The sequence below is a fragment of the Chiloscyllium plagiosum genome, chromosome 9, assembly GCF_004010195.1.
Source record: "Chiloscyllium plagiosum isolate BGI_BamShark_2017 chromosome 9, ASM401019v2, whole genome shotgun sequence".
Taxonomy (NCBI): domain Eukaryota; kingdom Metazoa; phylum Chordata; class Chondrichthyes; order Orectolobiformes; family Hemiscylliidae; genus Chiloscyllium; species Chiloscyllium plagiosum.
In genome coordinates this window covers 87,115,175-87,136,987 of record NC_057718.1, presented here as the reverse complement: position 1 = coordinate 87,136,987, position 21,813 = coordinate 87,115,175, and the positions used below count along the sequence as shown (strand labels likewise).

Sequence of the window (21,813 nt, the reverse complement as noted above, 5' to 3'; positions counted from 1 at the left end):
AGATGGGTGGTGGGGTTGGGGGTGCAGATGGGAGCCAGGTTGGAGGCAGACGGTGGGGGGGCGGGGGCTCGCGCGCAGCATGCTGCTGCCTAGTCTCCTGAACGGGGAGCAGATTTAGCAAGTGCTTGTGTTGATCCCATTGAACTGATGTGGGGGGAGGGGGAGCAGAGGCAGGAGGCTTCAGCAATGCTGCAGGTCCTTTACACATTGGTGTTTGCCTGCTCAGAAACAAACCCTGAGACAGAGAGAGGGAGCAAGGCAGGCAGAACAAGGAGAAAGGAAACTTCAGAAAACTCTGAACCCCAGAGGAGAGAAGCATTGAATCAATTAACCGAATAATCAATTTTCTGAACGAAATAGTGCTCGCCCATCTTGTTCGGATAATCAAGGCTGCTCTATAATCAAAGGGATGTGGCCAGTTAGCTGTGTAACTAGCCTTCGTTAGGTTAGAGTTTTTGATTCAGTTCAGCAGCTGTATGTGTGAGGAAAGGCAGCTGGGGTAAGTCCAGCTGGATACTCTCTCTCTCTAACTTCAAGCCTGTGAGCCCTGATTTGTTTCATTCTCGTCTACTAAAGCCCTTCATTCTTTTTCTTTCTCTTCTGATTTTAATTGTAACTCAAACTGTTTCGTTTCTGTTTCTAACCGAAGCTTCTTCATTTGCAATTGATGTTTAGCTATGTCTACAGATCCTGATGGAGTCTCCAGCAAATTTAAATGCTGAGCTACTGCTGCAAACATCTCATCTTTTATCACATTAGGAGGTAACTTCAACTCCAGTATGTCTACTAATTCCCACAGCTTGATCTTAATTGCCTTTTGTAAAACCCCCCAAGGTCACTTCTTCCATCTCCAGAACCTCCTTGGTGACCGAAAGAGCCATTGCTATCCGAGCACTGTTTAAATTAACCAAATCAATACCCAAAATAAAAGAGACTAACACCTACCACTTGCTGTTTAAATCCCGCAAAGAGATCCCAATCTGTTATGGACCAGGCCCAACCCCTCAAAACAATTTTAAGCAGGTAGCCCATATTGTAACTTTGCTATTTGTTTAGCTGAGTGTACAGTGGATATTCACAAAGTGAACTAGCTGGTCCGACTGCCAAGTTTTAAACAAACAGAATTTATTTACAAACTTATGGAATGAAACACACAGAACAGAAAATAGAACACTGATAACTTATCCTATCCAAAAACCCGACAGACTATCCCAACTTAATAATACTGTTCTGAAAATACTTGCAACAGTCCCAATAAACACATCCCTTAGCACAAAGAGTAAAAATGAAACAAACCAAGGCTCACAGGTTTGAAGTTGGAGAGATAGAATACCCTGTTTGACTTGTCCCAGCAGATTTTCTTCACACACACTGCTGCTGAACTGAATCAAAAACTCTAATCTAAATTAGAGGCTAGCTACACAGCTTGTTGGGCACTCCTCTTTGATTATACTGCTTTTTAAGACATGAAAGCCTTATGCCAGAGGCATTATTTGTTAGGGGTAAAGAAAAAGGACCTTTCAAACCCAGCCTAGTTGGAGCCTGGCCGATTACCCCCTCTCTCTCGAGAAAACTCAAGGGCATAGTAACCTTTTAAAAAGACCAGCACTGTGACACAATATGGACATTTGCTAGATGTTTATGATCAGCAGTTGCTGCTACTGCCACAAAAAGCAGTGCTATGGTATGTTGATCTCTGAACAGGAAGGTAAAGTACTGCTAACCTCACCTGAATAGGGCTAGACCAAAGTACTAAGCAAAAAAAAAATAAGAGTTTAAAAAAACGGTATTTAAACTATTGCAAGGGAAAGGGAATTAATGCAGGGAGTTGTTTAGGAAACCCAAGTGAAAATTGAAATAGCCAAGGAGATTAAAAGTAAGATAAGAGTAAATCCCAGGTCATCAATTGTGTCAATATAAACAGTTCAGGTTAAGGAAGAAGTACAGGTAATTATAATGCAGGAACATAAGACAGAGAAGCAGGAAGTCATACGGCCATCGCGCCTGTTCCACCATTCAATGAAGTAATGGCTAACCTTCAACCTTGGATCCACTTTCCTACTGTACCACTATATCAATAAATAACAACAGAACAACTGATTTTAAAAATGTCAGAAGTGATTAAAAAAAGGAATTTAGCATGTTGAAATGTGTGTTCAAAGCAGCATCATGATATAAAGGCAGGATTGTAAGTATTCCCTGATCGAAAGTAGGATACGCTTATGCATAAAGCAAATGAAATAAACTAAATTAGTTAGAAGTGCAAGCACAGCTTAAAGGGTGGGACATAATAGCCAGCTGGGGATGACTGGGTGATAAATATCCCAGACCTTGATCATGGAAAGGAAAAGGGGGACACTGATAAAAGACACTATTATAGATTTGGAAAATGAATACATCAATATATTGAGCAGGTAGCAAAAATAGTATAGGTAGAATTAAGAAATAAAAATCGTTATAAAACTTTGGTGGGAGTTGTTCACAGAATTTTTGGTTTCAATTATAAAATACTGAAAATATAAATGTGGAGATCAAACTAGCCCAAAGTCAGAGTACTTAAAATGTGAAACTTTAATTTTTCAGATAAACTGGGGAAAGCAGAACAGCTTATCTCCCAAAAAGAGCAAATTTCTTGAGTTGATTCACAGTTTTCTGAAGTGATGTATTTTTGTAACAACAAGTGAATGAATCATCTTAGATTTGGTAATGAATAAAAAGCATGGATTAGTCAGCCATGTAATGGTAAAAGAACACCTAGCTAACAGAGACCAGAATACGATAGAACTCAATCTTAAATTTTACAGAGAGAAGGCAAGTCACAAATCAAAGGTTTTCAACTAAGTAAATATGTCCATTGACCTGGAAATAGTACAGTTGTGAAAATTTGTAATTTGTGGAATTTGCAATTGTTTTTTAAAAATGTTTGAAAAGGGGTTTAGCAGTTTGCATCTACTGTAAAGGGATTCAATGCAATTTAGATTACTTACAGTGTGGAAACAGGACCTTCGGCCCAACAAGTCCACATTGACCCGCCGAAGCGTAACCCACCCAGACCCATTCCCCTACATTTATCCCTTCACCTAACACTACGGGCAAATTAGCATGGCCAATTCATCTAACCTGCACATTTTTGGACTGTGGGAGGAAACCGGAGCACCCGGAGGAAACACACGCAGACGCGGGGAGAATGTGCAAACTCCACGCAGGCAGTCACCTGAGGTGGGAATTGAACTTGGGTCTCTGGCGCTGTGAGGCAGCAGTGCTAACCACTGTGCCACCGTGCTGCCACTGTGCCACTGTGCCGCCCACGGATAATAAGAAATACTTGAAACATGGATTATATGTCTGGAAGTGGTGCCAATGAAAGGAAACTGCCACGTGAAAGTTATGTCCTTTGTCAACATAAAGGAGAGCTGGTGTGAAGCACCTCAAAATCATTCACTACATTAAAGTCATTCTCTAAGTTGAAGTTATTGTTGTTTGCCTGCCTCTTGCATTCAGGAAAGTTGGAGGCACCATGCAATAAGGCTAAACAGGTCTAAACCCCCAAGAATTGCAAAAACAAAATGGAAAGGCCAATGGAATATTGGTCTTTCTCTCAAGAGGATTAGAAATAAAGATATGTTAGTTACATTGCTGAGTTATGAGTGGACCACTTGGAGTACTAACTTTAAATCTTGGATCACACTTCTGAACGGACATAGTGGCCTTGGAAGAGTTGCAATTCTGATGTGACAGAATGATGCCAGGACTGGAGGATTTAATTATGAAGAAAGTTTGTGGAGATTAAGTTTGCATTGCCTTGATTATATGATATTCAGGCATCATTTAATTGAGCTGTTTAAAATTATTGAAGGCTTTGATTGCAGGGATAGAGAAAAAGTTCTTCATCAAAAGTTCAAAACAAAGACACATCATGCTTTAGAGCTGGGTGATGTCCGCACAAAGGATAGTGAAAATCTGGCACTGTTGGTTAGAAAGTGATTGAATCTATGTCAATTAAAAATATTTCACAATGGTGATTGATTCATTTTCAATAAAAATGAATTGCAAGTGCAGGTTGGCCATAATCTAATTGTTTAGCAGAGTAGGCATACTTTTCTTTTATCCCTGATAACTCTATAACAGTAAATAAAATGCATGAAGCACTAACCTTTGTCATTGTTTCCTTTGTTAAGGTTCTTCTCACAGCTGATATTATCCCAGCGTACCAATGCAGAGAAAGTAACCAACATTTCTACTGGCTTCATGTGGTCCACATGTAGATAGTATGGTCCTCGATCATCTGTGGACTAGTCCAATGTCATGAAGTCAATTTTAGTATAATACTGAGCCAGAACCAGTAGGAAGTAAACAGATACTTAGGATTTAAGATAACAAACTACACTTTTGATGAAGCTAAAAATTTACTAATTCCTGGTTCTGGATGCATTGCAGCTCATTAGACCCTGAAACTTTACTGAGTGCAAGAGACAGGTAAACAACAATAACTTCAATTTACAGAATGACTTTAATGTAGTGAAGGATTCTGAGGTGCTTCACATAAGCATTATTACTCACTATTGGACACAAAACTACATTAGGAGACACTAATTCAAGTGAATCAAAGCTTAGTCAAAGAAATAGGTTTTAAGGTGTGTCATAAAGGAAATTGAGAGATTTGGCCAGAGGGATGGGAGAGATGTAGGGACTGATTTTCAGGGCTGAGTGTCTAGGCAGCTGAAGGGTGACTGTCAATTATTTGGATGTATAAGAGGACAGAATCGGGGAGGTTTGTAAAGTTGGAGGCAATTATAGAAATAAGGAAGGATGAGGCCATTAAGAGATTTAAAAAAAGAATCAGTATTTTAAAACTGAGACTATGAACCAAATACAGTGTAGGGTCAGTCAGCAGAGGTATGATCAGTGAACAGGATGTGGTGAGAGTATGCCTGTGGTAAACAGAGTTTGAATGAGTGGAACTAATAAATTTTTTTTGATGTCTTGATGTGCAAAGGGAAATGCAAATCTAACATCTCAAATTTAAATGTACTCAAGGACAATTAAGGATGAACAAGAACCATTTACCTTGCCACATTCCATGAATGAATAAGTAATAATCATTACATCAGTGTCTTCAGATTGCAACTTTTAGAACATTTTTCCCCAAATGTGCTTGAATTGCAGTTCTTTTAAAACTAGATCATTTGGTTTCCTGTTCATGACTCATGGTTGAAATATGCTCCTCTCCTTCTATTTCCAATGAACTTTTCTGTTACTTTTTTGAACCCATCTTTTGATACACTGTAAATGCATTCAATCTGGCATTCCTACTGCTTGCCTAGCTGACTTGAATATGATTTTAATCTATATCTTCCTAAATTATAATTTGGAAGTTCCAGTGTTGGACTGGGGTGGACAAAGTTAAAAATAATACAATTCCAGGTTATAGTCCAACAGGTTTATTTGGAAGCATTAGCGTTCAGAGTGCCGCTAACCCTACCACTACTACCTGATGAAGGAGCAGCGCTCCGAAAGTTAGTGCTTCCAAATAAACCTGTTGAACTATAACCTGGTGTTGTTATTTTTAACTCTGACTAAATTATGTCATTATTAATCACATTGGTTAAAATGTTTCAATTTCCTGTTAAACAATCTTGTCTGTATCACCTCTAATCTATGCTTGCTAAAATTAGTCTTTGTTACTTCAGCGTTGGATTTACTGCTATTCTACTAATCAGACAGAACTAATGGTCAGCCCTTTGAAGGATTTGGACATCATATTAACCTATCATTAGTCTGTTAATTCCTTGGTTATGCAAAGCCAGGAACTAAGTGGAGAAACACGGTGGTTAAGTAAGGTTCAATTGAGTATATAACTATTTCTGTAATCCAACTGTGAATGCAAAACATTTTGCCTCTTAAGCACTGGAAAAATAACAGAATGGGGGTTAAAAGTCAGCCATAACTTGTGTCTTATAAACAAAACTGGTGAAGTAGTGAAGATTTGTATGGGTCTACTATTATTGCAGTTCCAGGAGTTATTAGTGATGAGAGTGAAAATCAGCATTTCAACAGTTGTCATCTTTGAATCGCTAGTAGTGACACAAACCAGTCACTACAGGAACAGCCAAACTAAGGAGATGATGGTGTGGCTACAGACATTGTGCTAGTAGAAAAGGTTCAGATTCCTGCGATATTGGGACACTTTTCTTTTAAGCAGAAGTAAGCTGTAGTGATGGAACAACTGCTTTCTGCAACCAATATGTTGTGATAAGGTTAACTAGAGCTCCAAGATAAGTCATCAACACAAAGGATGGGGGGAAAAGTAAGGGGTTGGCAGCTGAGAAAGGAAAACAATCTTGAGGCTTAATTTGGAATAAGTAAAGGGGTAAAACATTGAGCGATGTGAAAAGGAAAAAAATAGAAAACCAAGAAAATCAAGTTGAAAAGTGTGCACGTTAATAGCTAAAGATATTTGGATCCAAAACTTTCAAGAAGAATAGAGAGAGAACAAAGAATAGTTTATGTTACTTAGAGACATGATCCAAATGCCTAAGCATCAGGATTTAAATGAAGTACCCGTCTTACACAATAATTTCGCATTATATAGGGAGTGATCTGTGATCAATCATACTGCAAGAACATATAACAGATGGATGAACAGTGGTACCAAAATGGAGAATAAAATAATGTGTATACCAGTGAGAAGAATGCCATACACAATTAAGCTTTAATTGGCGGAGATTTTAATTGTGCCAAAATAGACACCAATAGAAGTGAAATATTTGTAATGAGAAAGCAAACAATGCTGCAGTGTGTTTGGGCTGTTTTCTCAGTCAACATGGGTTATTTTTAACCTTTGATGGAAGTATAAATAAGTGATAATGCATGGGGTGTCTTTTAAAAAGCTCTCCTATTATGCCTTTTCCACTTTTGTTGTATATAATGAGAGAAATTTTGATTTACAAAAGGAAGGGTATGCTTGACCAACATTATAGTTTTCTTTGATTAATGGAGGTAATTATAAGAATTGCAACAATGTACTGTTCATACGTTGAACTCCACTAAAACTTGGATTCTGATACTATTCCTTAAAACATACGTGCTAAAGGTCTGTCCTGTCTTACAGCCGTGCTTCAGAATACTATTTTGTTTTGCTTGTAATTCACCTCCCTTTCTGGAAAACTGTGTATTCTTTTTGTTATGAAACAGGATTCGAAGAGGTGATTTTTAAAGAGGTAATTAAAATGATGAAGGGATTGAGAGGGCGAGAACTGGGGTCACAGGTATAGTTTATTTCTAAACCTTTGGATAGAAAACAGGACTTTTTTTCACAGAGGGAGGTAGAGCAACTGAATGCATGAGTTAGCAACTGAAGCTGAGACAATATCAATATTTAGCAGTGTAGGCTCATCAAAAAACATGGAACAAAGGAATATGGAACAAGATGTGTATATGGAGTTTTGACTAATACTCATTGGGAGCAAGAATTTTACAGCCAAAACAAAAATGAATCATGTTATCTGTTGTATAAGTTCATAGCTCTGAAGAGGCTAATGTTCATGTTAATTGGCTCCACCATAGTCTGTGGGACAAAACAATAATTTCTATTCTAGCTTTCAGAGGGAGCAGATGTATCTGTGTCAGCTTTCTAAGGATCTCGTAATTATTTCTGACCAAATGTAGTCACACCTATTGCCATCATGCCAGTAACCTTCTTGTTGTTTAAGAACAGTGAAGATATTGTACAGTGTTGTATCCTCTACCACTAATCACTGGATAGACAAAGCAAAGACAAAGGAGGATAGGTGGCAGTGAACCATCTCAAATAACTCTTATTTACTATCATATACTACATGATACCAGGAGAGTTCATAATGGAAAAATACCACATGGTTGAAGCATTTCCAGTTTGATGTCACCATGAGGGAAAGTAGTACAGCGGACCCAGAAGAAAATAAAATGTTTTCAGCAACTGAGTTTACCACTTTAAGAGTATTGCTGCTTTAAGAAGCTACTGACAGTCAGTCAGCAGCTGAAACATGATTGTTAACAGATAGGTACAGCAGCAATTGTGAAAGCAGCAGTAGGCTCAGTATTCCAAAGGTAAAAACTTCATGCTGGTAAGTAGTGATGGGGCAGGAGTGTAGGGAAAAAAGAAAAGAGCTAGCTGCATATAGAATTTAGTGAAGGAGATTCTATAAGGAAAAATCAAGATGTAAAATTATAGATTCCTAAGGGAAAAGGGAATAACTTTGATCAACTGCACAAAGACTCGAAAGGGAAGGTAGGTGAGTGTAAAAGCGAATTCTCACATCTCATAATGAAGATTGCTGCTACGATTTTAGGGTCCAGAAGGAACAGCTGCAAGACACAGTGAAAGGACCAGAAAATAACTTTAGGTTGGGGCTCCAAATTTATTGAGCTGGGGAAATTAAAATAAATTAGTGAATGAATTCAGCAGAAGAACAAAGGTCAAGAGAAGGAAAAGATTTAAAAGAACCAGGAGTTAGTAACTATGTTGTGATTTCAGCAGAATGCTTTATAAAGATCATAGACAGAGAATTTCCTTTAAAGCGTTATGTAAAAGAAAGTACTTGGCACTTTAGACCATGAATATTGATGGAACATCCATTTTATTCAGTGTTATGACCCACTGGTGTAGTATACTGTAAATTAACCCTATTATTCACAGAGCCAAATGTGAAGATTTTATCTTGCTATTGAGGATAAAAGCAAACAACACCAGGTTTTCTTCGAACAATAAAAAACTACACTTATTTTTATAATCTTAACTCTAATAAGAAAAGCAAAAGAACAGGATTTCTCATTTCTGTGTCTTAAATTTACTCCTTTTTAAAATTGACACACACACACACAGACAGGCATACACACACAAAGTAAAAAACACAAATATGAATGGAGGGGACATACAGTCAGAGAATCACAGTCCTGTATCACCAGTCCAAAATCAAATAAACTTGATAAGTCGGGTCCACAATCCTTTTCCAATCTTCAATGATGTGATGCTGGTGTTGGTTTGGCATGGACAAAGTCAGAAGTCACACAACACCAGATTATAATTTAACTGGTTTAATTTAAATCACAAGCTTTCACAGCGCTGCTCACCTGACAAAGGAGCAGCGCTCTGGAAGCTTGTGATTTCAAATAAACCTGTTGGACTAAAACCTGATGTTGTGTGACTTCTGACAATCTTCAACAATGCCTTGATGTTATTTGCATTTGATGTTCTGTCTTTAGTTCACAGAATCTCTACAGTGTGGAAAGAGGTCCTTCAGACCCTCCGAAGAGTGTCCGACCCAGACCCATTCCCCTATTACTCTACATTTACCCCTGACTAATACACCTAACCTACACACCCCTGAACACTACGGGCAATTCACCAAACTTGCACATCTACGAACTGTGGGAGGAAACAGGAGGACCTGGAGGAAACCCACACAAACATGGGGAGAATGTGCAAACTCCACACAGACAGTTGTCCGAGGCTGGCATCAAACCCAGGTCCCTGATGCTGAGGCAGCAGCGCTAACCACTGAACCACTGTGCCACTCCACTGGTTGTTTGGTTTGCCTGGGGTCTTTTTGGTTGTCTTTGGATTTTCGAAGTATTTCATTATTTCTGAATGTGTTTCTCACTGCTTATTCAGCAGAAAATAGAAGAGAACAAGTTTACATAGAAAAGGGAGAGAGAAAGATTGATGCAGTTAACTTCTTGAAGTCTCCTTGCTTTTCTTTATCACTGCCCTCACAGAGTCAGCATTAAGCTAAAACTGACTATGCACCATTTTTTTGTTATGCTGAACCCTCAATAGGTGCCAACTAAAAAGCCGATTAATAGGGGGGTTTCAAGATGATGGCGATCTGAATAGATCAGCCTTGCTGAGCTCTGCACCCTGACCCAGGGTAGTAATATATTTTTACCCCCCACCTTAGTTTTGTTTTGGAAAAAATATTGCTAAATGGTAATACAATCATTTAAATCCTTTCTGGAGCATGTGAGAATGACTAAGAGGAAGTAAACGGCCAACTCTCAACATTCAGGACACTAGCTGAAAACATCAGGCAGGCCTGAAACTGCAACTGGGAAAACTGCTGCAGCTCCCTCAGCAGTATTGAAAGAAATGCCTGTGCAGGAGAACATCATGGAGGAACTCAAAGCGATCCAACAACTGATCCGGGAGATGAGGGAAGAGACTCGTAATCGACTGGAGCCCATCTCGGCCATGCTACAAAAGCATGAGAAGGGGTTGGACGGGCCCGGGAAGCAAGTTGAAGAGGTTGAACGGTGGACCACAGTCAGAGACTGATGTAGAGACCTCGGCAGGGCGGATCCAGGCCCTTGAGGAACCGGTTCGGGCCCTAACTGAGCAAGTCGATGACCTGGAAAATAGAGGCAGGAGAAAGAAGATCTGGGTCATCGGCTTGCTGGAGGGAGTAGAAGGTGGGCAATCAGCCGGTCTTTTTGAAGAAAGGTTGCCGCAATTCCTTGGCTGGGATGCCGAGGTGGACCAGGTGAAGGTTGACAGAGCTCACCAGGTTGCGGTGCGCAGATCCGGTCAGGATCAGTGCCTGGTTCTGATATGATTTCAATGCTATGGGGACAAGCAGAGAGAGTCATGGAAACTTCTAGAAGTTTGGGGAGAGATCTATAGGCCCTGACATGTCAGGGAACTCGGATAATGTTTTTCCAGGACTTTTCTGCGGCAATGATTCATAAGAGGAAATCGTTTGAGGTTAAGAGAAGGTTAAAGGACCTTGGTATTCAATACTGAATGACATACGAAGCAGTGCTTCATATTAGTTAACAGGAAGCTGTGCGGTCGTTTGATTCCTTGCAGCAAGCCAAAAACTTTTTGGACACTTTAAAATAATGTATTTATGGACTTGGACAGTAATGTATTTTTTTTCTGTCTTGCTTTTATTTCTTGTACTTTCACTCTTTTCCCAAAGAAGTTATTGTTGGTGGGTATTTCTTTCTCTCTCTGAGCTGGAGTGGTATTGATATATAGTGGGGATGGGCAGAGTTTCAGTTACACCTGTGTTTACAATGTCCTTTTGTTTAGTTTCTTCCATTGCTTGGGTTTGGGATGTGGCTTGAGCTGCAAGGGGGGGGGGTGGGTGGGATGGAGGTGTGTGTGGGAAATCTGAGTGTCTTCTGTGAGCAGAAAGTAGAGTCCCCCATTAAGTGCTTTTTGTGTTTTGTAGTTAGTTTATTTTCTTTTTGGTTTTTTGTAAATGGACTCTGAGTCTCCTTTTGAGTGTGCTCAGCATGTTGCTAGACGAATTCTTCCTCTCGGCAGGTCAAGGGTTGTAAAGGATCGTGGTTAGCAGCATTCTTAAACGGTGCACCTGGAATATCAGAGGGATTCATTCGCCAGTTAAAAGAAAAAAGGTGTTGTTGAACCTTAGAAAGGAGAGGGTCGACATTGGGCTGTTGAAGGAGACTCATCTTAGTGACAAGGAACACTTGAAGTTGCAGCAGGGTGGGTTTGATCGGGTGTTTTTCTTGTCTTTTAGTATTAGGAGCAGAGGAGTGGCCATACTCATCCGGAAGGGTCTCCCATTTAATTTAATAGGTTGTGTTAAAGGTGAGTATGGTCAGTTTGTTATTCTTAAGGCCCTTATACTTGGTGAGGAATATGGTATTTTGAATGTCTACTGTCCTCTGGCCTACCCTCTTAAATTGCTAACTGATGCATGAGATAAGCTGATGGCCTTGGTGTCACAGCATATTATTATGGGGGCAGCTTTTCATTGCCTGATAGATCTTGTGCTAGACAGAATGCCCAAAGGCTTCCCAAAGCTTTCTTCATAATCTAAGCAGTTGGGTGATTTATGTGTGGGTTTGGTAAACGGTCGGAGATGTTTACACCCTATGGGCAGAGATTTTATATTCTTTTCCAATCCTCATAAATGCCACACAAGGATTGATTATTTCTTAATTCCTGTGGCTTTTTAGGATTTGGTGGTATCCTGTCGAATTGGGAATATTGTCATCTGTGATCATGCAGCTGTGTATTTAATGGTTAAGATTAAGAGTGATGTAATGGGCTAATGTACTGGCAAATGGATCCCTTCATCCTCAGGGACAGCGAGTTTGTAGAACACTTTTCGAGGGAATTTGAAACTTTGTTTGGCCACCAACTCAGGTACAGCTAGTAATCCATCCATTCTTTGGGAGACAGCTAAGGCCTATGCTAGTGGGTTAATTATCTCATACTCTGCCAGCCAGAAGTGACAGAAGGGAGAGCGGCAGTGTCTGCTTGAGGCACGAGTGAAGGCAGCTGAGACGGCATACTATAGTAGACCTATTGGTGACTAAGCTGCAGTGGATCACAGCTCTCTGATCTGCTTTAAACTTCATGCTCATGCATACAGCAAGGAAGGAACTTTTCTTTGCGAAGCAGACGCTGTTTGAGCGCGGTGATAGGCCGCGTAAAAACTTAGCATATTTGGTCAGGAAGAAGAATGCCTCCCAGTCTATTGCTTCTAGTAGGGAAGGGAATAGAACTCTTTATTCCGATGCTAAAAAAATCAATGAGGAGTGTCAGAGATTTTACTCTGAACTTTACCAGTCTGACTGCTGTGAGGACAGATGGTATAAGATGGAGTCTCTTTTTAGGAACTTGGATCTTTCTGGTATGCCTGCTGAACAGACGTCTTTCGTTAGTGCTCCGTTAACAGCCCAAGACTTACAGAAAGCAGTGAGGCAACTTCAAAGTGGTAAACATACTGTCAGGACCGATGCTAGACATGTACAACTATCCTGGATTAGTGGTGCTGGAAGAGCACAGCAGTTCAGGCAGCTTCAGCGAAGCTCCTTGGATGCTGCCTGAACTGCTGTGCTCTTCCAGCACCACTAATCCAGAATCTGGTTTCCAGCATCTGCAGTCATTGTTTTTACCATGTACAACTATCCATATAGTTGGGATTGCCTCCTGCCATTCTCGAGAAAGGGTATACCCGGGAAGACTGTGCTTCTTACAGACCCATCCCGCTTTTAAACTCTAATTTTACAACGTTATCAAAGACTTTGGGCATTGAGGTTGGAAAGGGTGTTGCCCTCTTTGTTAAGGAGGATCAGGTGGGCTTTATAACAGGTTGCAGATCTTCTAATAATGTTAGGAGACTGCATAACGTGATTCAAGTGTGCCAGCAATGGTCAGTTCAAGGGTTGGTGGCGTCCTTGTACATTAGAGAAGGCATTAGATTAGGTGGAATGGCCATATCTTTTTTTATATCCTGCAGCGTTTTGACTGGATGAAGTGCATACTAGATAGGTATGGGTCATAGAATCATAGAGATGTACAGCACAGAGACAGACCCTCCAGTCCAACTCGTCTATGCCGACCAGATGTCCCAACCTGATCTGGTCCCGCCTGCCAGTACTAGGCCCGTATCCCTCCAAACCCTTCCTATTCATATATCCATCCAGATTCCTTTTAAATGTTGCAATTGTACCAGCCTCAACCACTTCCTCTGCCAGTTCATTCCATACATGCACCACCCTCTGCATGAAAAAGTTGCTCCTTAAGTCTCTTTTTTATATCTTTCCCCTCTCACCTTAAACCCATGCCCTCTAATTCTGGACTCTCCACCCCAGGGAAAAGACCTTGTCTATTTACCCTATCCATGCCCTTCATGATTTTATAAACCTCTATAGGGTCACCCCTCAGTCTCTGACGCTCCAGGGAAAACAGCCCCAGTCTATTCAACCTCTCCCTATAGCTCAAATCTTTCAACCCTGTCAATATCCTTGTAAATCTTTCCTGAATCCTCTCAAGTTTCACAACATCCTTCTGACAGGAAGGAGACCAGAATTGCACGCAATATTCCAAAAGTGGCCTGACCAACATCCTGTTCAGCCGCAACATGACCTCCCAACTCCTATACTCAATACTCTGACCAATAAAGGAAAGTATACCAAATGCCTTTCTCACTATCCTAACTACCTGTGACTCTACTTTCAAGGAGCTATGAACCTGCACTCCAAGGTCTCTTTGTTCAGCAACACTCCCTAGAACGTTACCATTAAGTGTATAAGTCCTGCTAAGGTTTGCTTTCCCAAAATGCAACAACTTGTATTTATCTAAATTAAACTCCATCTGCCACTCCTCAGCTCATTTGGCCCATCTGATCAAGATCTGTTGTAATCTGAGGTAATCTTCTTTGCTATCCACTACACCTCCAATTTTGGTGTCATCTGCAAACTTACTAACTATACCTCCTATATTCACATCCAAATCATTTATAGAAATGACGAAAAGTAGTGGACCTAGCACTGATCCTTGTGGCACTCCACTGGTCACAAACCTCCAGTCTTAAAAACAACCCTCCACCACCACCCTCTGTCTTCTACCTTTGAGCCGGTTCTGTATCGAAATGGCTAGTTCTCCCTGGATTCCATGAGATCTAACCTTGCTAACCAGTCTCCCATGGGGAACCTTGTCGAAAGACTTACTGAAGTCGATATAGATCACATCCACCACTCTGCTCTCATCAATCCTCTTTGTTACTTCTTCAAAAAACTCAATCAAGTTTGTGAGACATGATTTCCCACGCACAAAGCCATGTTGACTCTCCCTAACAGTCCTTGCCTTTCCACATACATGTAAATCCTGTCCTTCAGGATTCCCTTGTCCACCAACGACATCAAGCTCACTGGTCTACAGTTCCCTGGCTTGTCGTTACCATCTTTCTTAAATAGTAGTAACACGTTAGCCAACCTCCCGTTTTCCAGCACCTCACCTGTGACTATCGATGATACAAATATCTCAGCAAGAGGCCCAGCAATCACTTCCCTAGCTTCCCACAGAGTTCTATGGTACACCTGATCAGGTCCTGTAGATTTATCCACCTTTATGTGTTTCAAGAGATCCAGCACTTTTTCCTCTGTAATATGGACGTTTTTCAAGATATCGCCATTTATTTCCCCACATTCTATAACTTCCATGTCCTTTTCCACAGTAAACACTGATCAAAATACTCATTTAATATCTCCCCCATCTCCTGCGGCTCCACACAAAAGCCGCCTTGCTGATCTTTGAGGGGGTCCTATTCTCTCCCTAGTTACCATTTTTGTCTTAAATGTATTTGGATTCTCCTTAACTCTATTTTCCAAAGCTATCTCATGTCCCCTTTTTGCCCTCCTGATTTCCCTCTTAAGTATACTCCTACTGCCTTTATACTCTTCTAAGGATTCACTCAATCCATCCTGTCTTTACATGACACATGCTTCCTTCTTTTTCTTAACCAAACCCTCAGTTTCTTAAGTCATCCAGTATTCCCTACATGTACCAGCCTTTCTTTTCACCCTTACAGGAATATACTGCCTTTGGACTCTCGTTATCTCATTTCTGAAGACTTCCCATTTTCCAGCTGTCCTGTTATCTGCGAATATCTGCCCCCAATCAGCTTTTGAAAGTTCTTGCCTAATATCGTCAAAATTGATCTTTCTCCAGTTTTGAACTTCAACTTTTAGATCTGGTCTATCCTTTTCCATCACTATTTTAAAGCTAAAAGCATTATGGGGGCTGGCCCCAAAGTGCTCCCCCATTGACATCTCAATCATCTGCCCTGCCTTATTTCCCAAGAGGAGGTCATGTTTTGCACCTTCACTAGTAGGTACATCCACATACTGAATCAGAAAATTTTCTTGTACATACTTAACAAATTCCTCTTCATCTAAACCCTTAACACTGTGGCAGTCCCAGTCTATGTTTGGAAAGTTAAAATCTCCTCCCATAACCACCCTATCATTCTTACAGATAGCTGAAATTTCCTTACAAATTTGTTTCTCAATTTCTTGCTGACTATTAGGGGGTCTATAACACAATCCCAATAAGGTGATCATTCCTTTCTTATTTCTCAGTTCCACCCAAATAACTTCCCTGAATGTATTTCAGGGAATATCCTCCCTAAGTACAGCTGTAATGCTATTCTTTATCAAAAACGCCACGCCCCCTCTTCTCTTGCCCCCTTTCCTTCCTTCCTGTAGCATTTGTATCCTGGAATATTAAGCTACTAGTCCTCCTTTACAGTAATCCTCTGGGGCTGGTTCTCACTAATGGTATATGGTTTGATAATTTTAACATTGGTCGGGGTAGTCGGCAAGGCTGTCACCTCTCACCTTTGCACTTCACATTGGTGAATGAGCTGTTGGCAGAGGCCATTCATGGGGACCCTAATATAGCTGCCTCAAAGGTAGTGTCGAAGGTGCATAAGATCATATTATATGCAGATGATGTTCTCATTTTTCTTTTGAACCTGGCAGCTTTGGTGCCCTGTTTGATATGATGTATTAATTCATTTGGCCTTTTCTCAGGTTACAAGACCAATTTTTCAAAATTGCAGGCAATGCCTATGGGGGTACTTAGGGATGTGGATGTGGAAGGTGGGTTCCCCTTTAAATGGGCACAGGGAGGTTTTCTTTACTTGGGCCTCTCTGTTACCCCTAGTTTTGATCAGTTATTGAAGGCTAATTTTGTTCATTTGTTTGACAAGATTAAGTAAGACCTTCAAAGATGGGGGGCCCTTCCAATATCATGGCTAGGTCGAGTTGCTCTTATTAAAATAAATGTTCTTCCTCGCTTATTATACCTCCTGCAGATGCTTCCCTTGCTTTGTCCAAACAAATTTTTCGGAAATTAAACGGTTAGTCTAGTTCTTTTATTTGGCGCCATAAGCAGCCCCTTATTAAGCTTACAAAATTGCAAATGCCCCAGGGGTTGGGAGGAGTGGATCTCCTGGACGTCAGAAGATATCAATTGAGCTCCCTTTTACCTTTTGAGAGTGACTGGGCCTGTGAGGACTCCACATCGACAAGGTTGGACATTGAGGCCTTCTAGGCAAAGTGTCCTCTTATTAACCTGTTGTTTCTGGACAAAATGAGGATAGTTGTGGAACATTGCTGCAATCCAGTAGTTACTCATACAGTCAAAGTGTGGGGGGCAATGAGACAGATGGAGGGTAATATGTCTCGAACATCTTTCCATACTCCCATAGTTGGTATGCCAGGTTTCCAGCCAGGGATAATGGATGCCAGGTTTAAGTCCTGGGCGGATAGGGGGGTCATTTGTTTGAAGATGAAACATTAATGTAATTTGATCAAATAACTTGTAAGTATGGAGTATCGAATTGGGACCTCTTCTGTTTTTTCAGGTCAGAGATTTTATCTGAAAAGAGACTACGCTTCTGACTGAGGGTTGTAGATCTGAGATGGCAAAAGAGGGTGCTTCAGGCTAAGAACACTCTTTCAGTGAGTCCTCTCTATCATTTGTTGGGGGCATGTTCCTCGGGTGTCATCAAGCAATTACGGGAGGTCTGGAGAGAGAATTAAGTGTGGAGATCGCTCTGGAAACTTGGGAGGACCTTTGTGAGAATGCGAGGAAGATTTCAATATGTAATAGGATCCATGCTATGCAGTTAAAGAATATTCGTAGGGCTCATCTGGCCCCAGATCATCTTGCAAAATTTAAGCAGGGTGCATCTTCAATGTGCCCCAAGTGTAAAATAAATACAGGTACCCTCACTAATTGTTTGTAATCCTGCCACAGGCTCTGTACATACTGGAGCGCTGTGGCAGGAGTAATAGAGAGGGCCTTGGGGACCAAAGTCAAGGTGGACCCAGTTTTTCTTCTCCTGGGTTTGCTGAATTTATCTCCCTTAGATGTACATGGGATAAAGCCTTTTAGCATCCTCACTTTTTTGCACGAGGAAGAACATTCTGATGTGCTGGGTGTCTGAGAACGCCCCCCCCCTAGTCTGTCGGGGTGGCATAAATTAATTATGGACTACGTTTCTTTGGATTTTCTTGCAAACATGGTGCACCAGAAAATGGACAATTTTTATAAGACATTGCAGCCCTTTTTGAATTATCTGGAAGCACATCTGTCCACTATTTTGATTCGGGCTTTTGTCTAGACATAGTGGTTTGGTTTAATAAGCTTAATCTCTCCACTCTGGAGGCTTCCTGCCTCTATTCCTGATGAAGGGCTTTTGCCCGAAACGTCAATTTTCCTGCTCCCCGGATGCTGCCAGACCTGCTGTGCTTTTCCAGCACCACTCTGATCTAAACTCTGGTTTCCAGCATCTGCAGTCCTCACTTTTGCCATAATAAGCTTAATGTCCTGAGAGGAAGAATTTCGTGCAAAGGTGGTTTAATAATTGATACTCTTGAAGGTTGAGAGTGTGGTCTTGTTATGCTGAGCGGCGTTATTTATTTACTTATATATTGATGTGTAATGAGCGTAGTTGTGAGTTTTTTTGTAGAGTAGTATAGTAGTTGGTTTATTGTTTATTGTTGTTTTGTTGTTATAATGTTATATTTTCATAATTTTGTAATTTTATAATTTTGTAAAGAAAAGCTTTTGAGAAAAGCCAATTAAAAGACTCTCTCTGGGTAAAATTGCCCTGAACACACTTTGGTGGAGCCTATTTGTCCATACATAGTGTCCCCAGAAGTAACATTGTTTTATATGTACTAGCTGGCTTCTCTTGTTTTCTGAAAACAAATTCTTTTATTTTCTCTCCTTTTAAAAGTGTTCATTTTTGAAATTTCAGTCTATAGGTTCAAAAAGAAATATGGTCTCTTACATCAGGAAGGAGTGGGGCCACTCCATAATGCCTGTTAAAAGTGGGAAAACCCTAGAAAAAGCAGTTGGTCACCATTTATGGTTGTTAAAAATGACAGGAAAGTCCTGAAAACCCAATAAGCAATGCAAAAGTGCTGATTATAAAAATAAGCAAGTTTTTATAAAGCTTGAAAGCAGTGAATTAGTACCAGAACAGCTAGTAATATTATTTTAAGCTGCATTGAAGAAATGAACACAACATCTCTGAAATACAAAGTTTAAAAGATTTGTAAATAAAGGAAATACCACAACATAAAGATTCTAGCAAGGTCTACGTCATTCCATTTATAATTGTGTTAGTGAATACGAGAATACAAGCTTCAAGCACCAGCAGAACTTAGAAGAAGCTGCCAATACTGAGTACAACAAAGAGCAGTACAACATACTTGAGCTCATTCAGGAATTGTTAATGATGTCCAGACAGCAGAACACTTTACTGAACAACCAGTACAGCAGAATTGTCAATGCTAATGACAAAGATCGCATTAAGTGAGCAACAATCTTTCAACATGACTGAGGGTCTGAGAAAATCTGCTTCATTGGTCAAATAAAGAAGGTGACCTGAAGACATCCAGCCTGATCAAAAAAATCAGAGATGAGGTTTGCATGACTCCAAGGGAGCCAGTTTAGCATTCACAAATTTAGGACAAGGTTAAAAATAAGAAATTGCCTGGTTTTAACATCCATTATACTTGAAAGAGATTACCAATCAGAAAGTGATTGCCTTATCCAGAAATCTAGGATACTGCAAGGATGAAAATACTTATTTCAATAGAGCATCTGTCTTTCAGAGAGGAAATTCAGGTGAGGTAATGATCTAACACCAATGTCTACAAAGAATTGTGTCCTCTGTGAAAAATATCCTTCAGATAAAAGGTCCTCTCGCTTAGAAATACTCCATGGATCAGAACCAGGGTTTACAGTCCTCAAACAAAGATTTACTATTTTGTCAAGTCTGAAGACAAAACTTTAAGAAAAGTGTGAAACATCCAAACCACCTGCATTTGTGAAGTCAGGGACTTGGGAGGAGATGGTTTAGTTGTAGATTTGATATAGCTATATACTTTACTGTTTAGTGGATTCATTATGGTGAAAAAGACTTGGGCTGTTTTTTGTATAAGGTATTGGTTCTGAAAAGAATAATATTCATGTAACTTTGGCTCCATTGATTCTACTGAGGTCACACACAGTGAGCGGAGACAAGGATTTTACTCTTGCTCTTGAAGACTGGAGATGTACCTGTACCAGTTTCCTGAGGTCCTAGTAATTATAGTTGGCCAAATGTAGCTGCATTTATAACTATCATGCAATAATCAGTGTTGTTACGGTGCAGAATGAGGACATTTGACCTATTGTGACTGCACCGGACTGGTGAGCTTTTTGACTAGGTGCTAACCTCCTGTGTTTCAATTAAAACTTTTTGATTTCTCAGAACCGTGCCTCTTACAAAGATACTCTACAATGGTTTATCCTTGACTACTAATCACTAGATAGCCCAAAACAAAGCAAAGATGGGAACTATCGCAATCCCCAATTTACAAATGTCTGACTTATAAATGCTTTTACTTACAAATGTGATCTCATATCGGGGGTATCAATTTTAAGTTACGATGTATAACCATTTCCTGAACATACGAGTGGCTGCTTTAAATTGTTCTGCATTGTGTTCTGATGTGTATATAAATTGACTTGTGAACAGACTCCAGAATGGAACCCATTTCCAACCAGAGACTTTCTCTACTACATACTCATAGGATATACCATAAGGTACCAAGGTCATCTGGGGAAATATCACATTATCCAATTAACCTGTACTAATTTCAAACATAGATCCTAATGGCATCTAGGTTGCAGGAAGTGCTCTAGGTACCTAGATTCCTGCATCTAGGTAGCAGGAATCATGCCAAGTGCTCTTCTCCTGATTATTCACTGGCTTGGGTTATGATACTGACAACATTGACTTATAGAAAGCAGTTTTTACTGTCTAATAAGATACAGTAGCATTTATATTTTATATTGTTACAAGTCTGAAATGTGAACAGGACAAATAGTACATTGCAGTAGTCAATTAATTCACCTGGTACCTCAAGCTATGTAATCAAATGGAAGAGATGACACATATGTGAGCCTTTTCATAATAGTACAATTTCATCTTGGTACAAGTTTAATGTTGAATATAAATGCTATTGCATCTTATTACACATTACAGATTTCTGTTTATTTGAAATCCAATGGAAAACATAATAAATAGAAGTTAATAAAAGATTGAAAAGTATTTACTGCAAAACATGTAAAATAAAATTTGGAATGCAACTAAAATATATAAAAGATATCAAATACAAGAAGATTACCTTTAAGCATGATTTTTGCAACGAATATGTGTATTTACTTGGGTTATGGAAAATGATCAATTTCCTGGAAGCAAATGAAAATTTAATAAGATCAATGTTGAAGATGAGCTCAAAAGGCCCAATGGATTGGGCCATACTTCTCATATTTTGTTCTGCTTGAGCATTGTGCCTGAAAGCACCTTCAACCGAAAGTGTTAGAACCTCCATCAATGAATAGGGCAAGGAGGCAGGCCCTGAAACTATCCCAGCCATAATGATGTCCTGTTGGCATCAATTTGGTCCACCCCAGCCATTGAGCCAAATAGCCCCTTAAGGAGTCTGATTTGCTGTGGCAACATAGTTTAGATGCATGCTGTAACCTGTAACTATGCATAGAGATGGTGGAGGTGCCAATTTCTGACTATCACCAATTTCTGGCCAGGAACCTCTCCCACTCTTAGTGTGTGCTGGTGGTACTTGCTTTATGGATTTCAAATTGATCTTTAGCCTGTTTTCACACACTATTAATGCACCTGCCATCGCCATCAGTCTGAAAGTTGGACTTGAACTCAGAGTTTCTAGTCAGGAGTTCAGATGTCACCACAACACATCCTACTTCTTATTTACAATATATGAAAAATACAATGCTGGGGATATGTTTTGGCCACTTCCTTTTTCAAACATAGGCGATTTGTTTAACTATATGGCTTCTTTAAATATTTTTAACAAAGGTACACACAAAACTGAAAGGCAAACATGTGTATGGCTCATCACAAGGTGATTAGTATGAAACATGAACTCTTCTTCTCTCTTCACAGATGCTGTCAGAACTGCTGGTCACTTCCA

The 21,813-nt window shown here is 40.0% G+C and overlaps 1 protein-coding gene across 1 annotated transcript in view; it reads right to left on the bottom strand.

The window, feature by feature from the left end:
- adgb (androglobin) overlaps positions 1-21,813 on the bottom strand; it is a 261,632-nt gene that overhangs the window by 93,556 nt on the left and 146,263 nt on the right. The window contains exons 20-21 of the mRNA XM_043696854.1: positions 20,989-21,052; positions 4,154-4,292 (exon numbers count right to left, since the gene is read on the bottom strand). Coding sequence (XP_043552789.1) covers positions 4,154-4,292; positions 20,989-21,052 — 203 coding nt within the window. The remainder of the gene's footprint in view (positions 1-4,153; positions 4,293-20,988; positions 21,053-21,813) is intronic.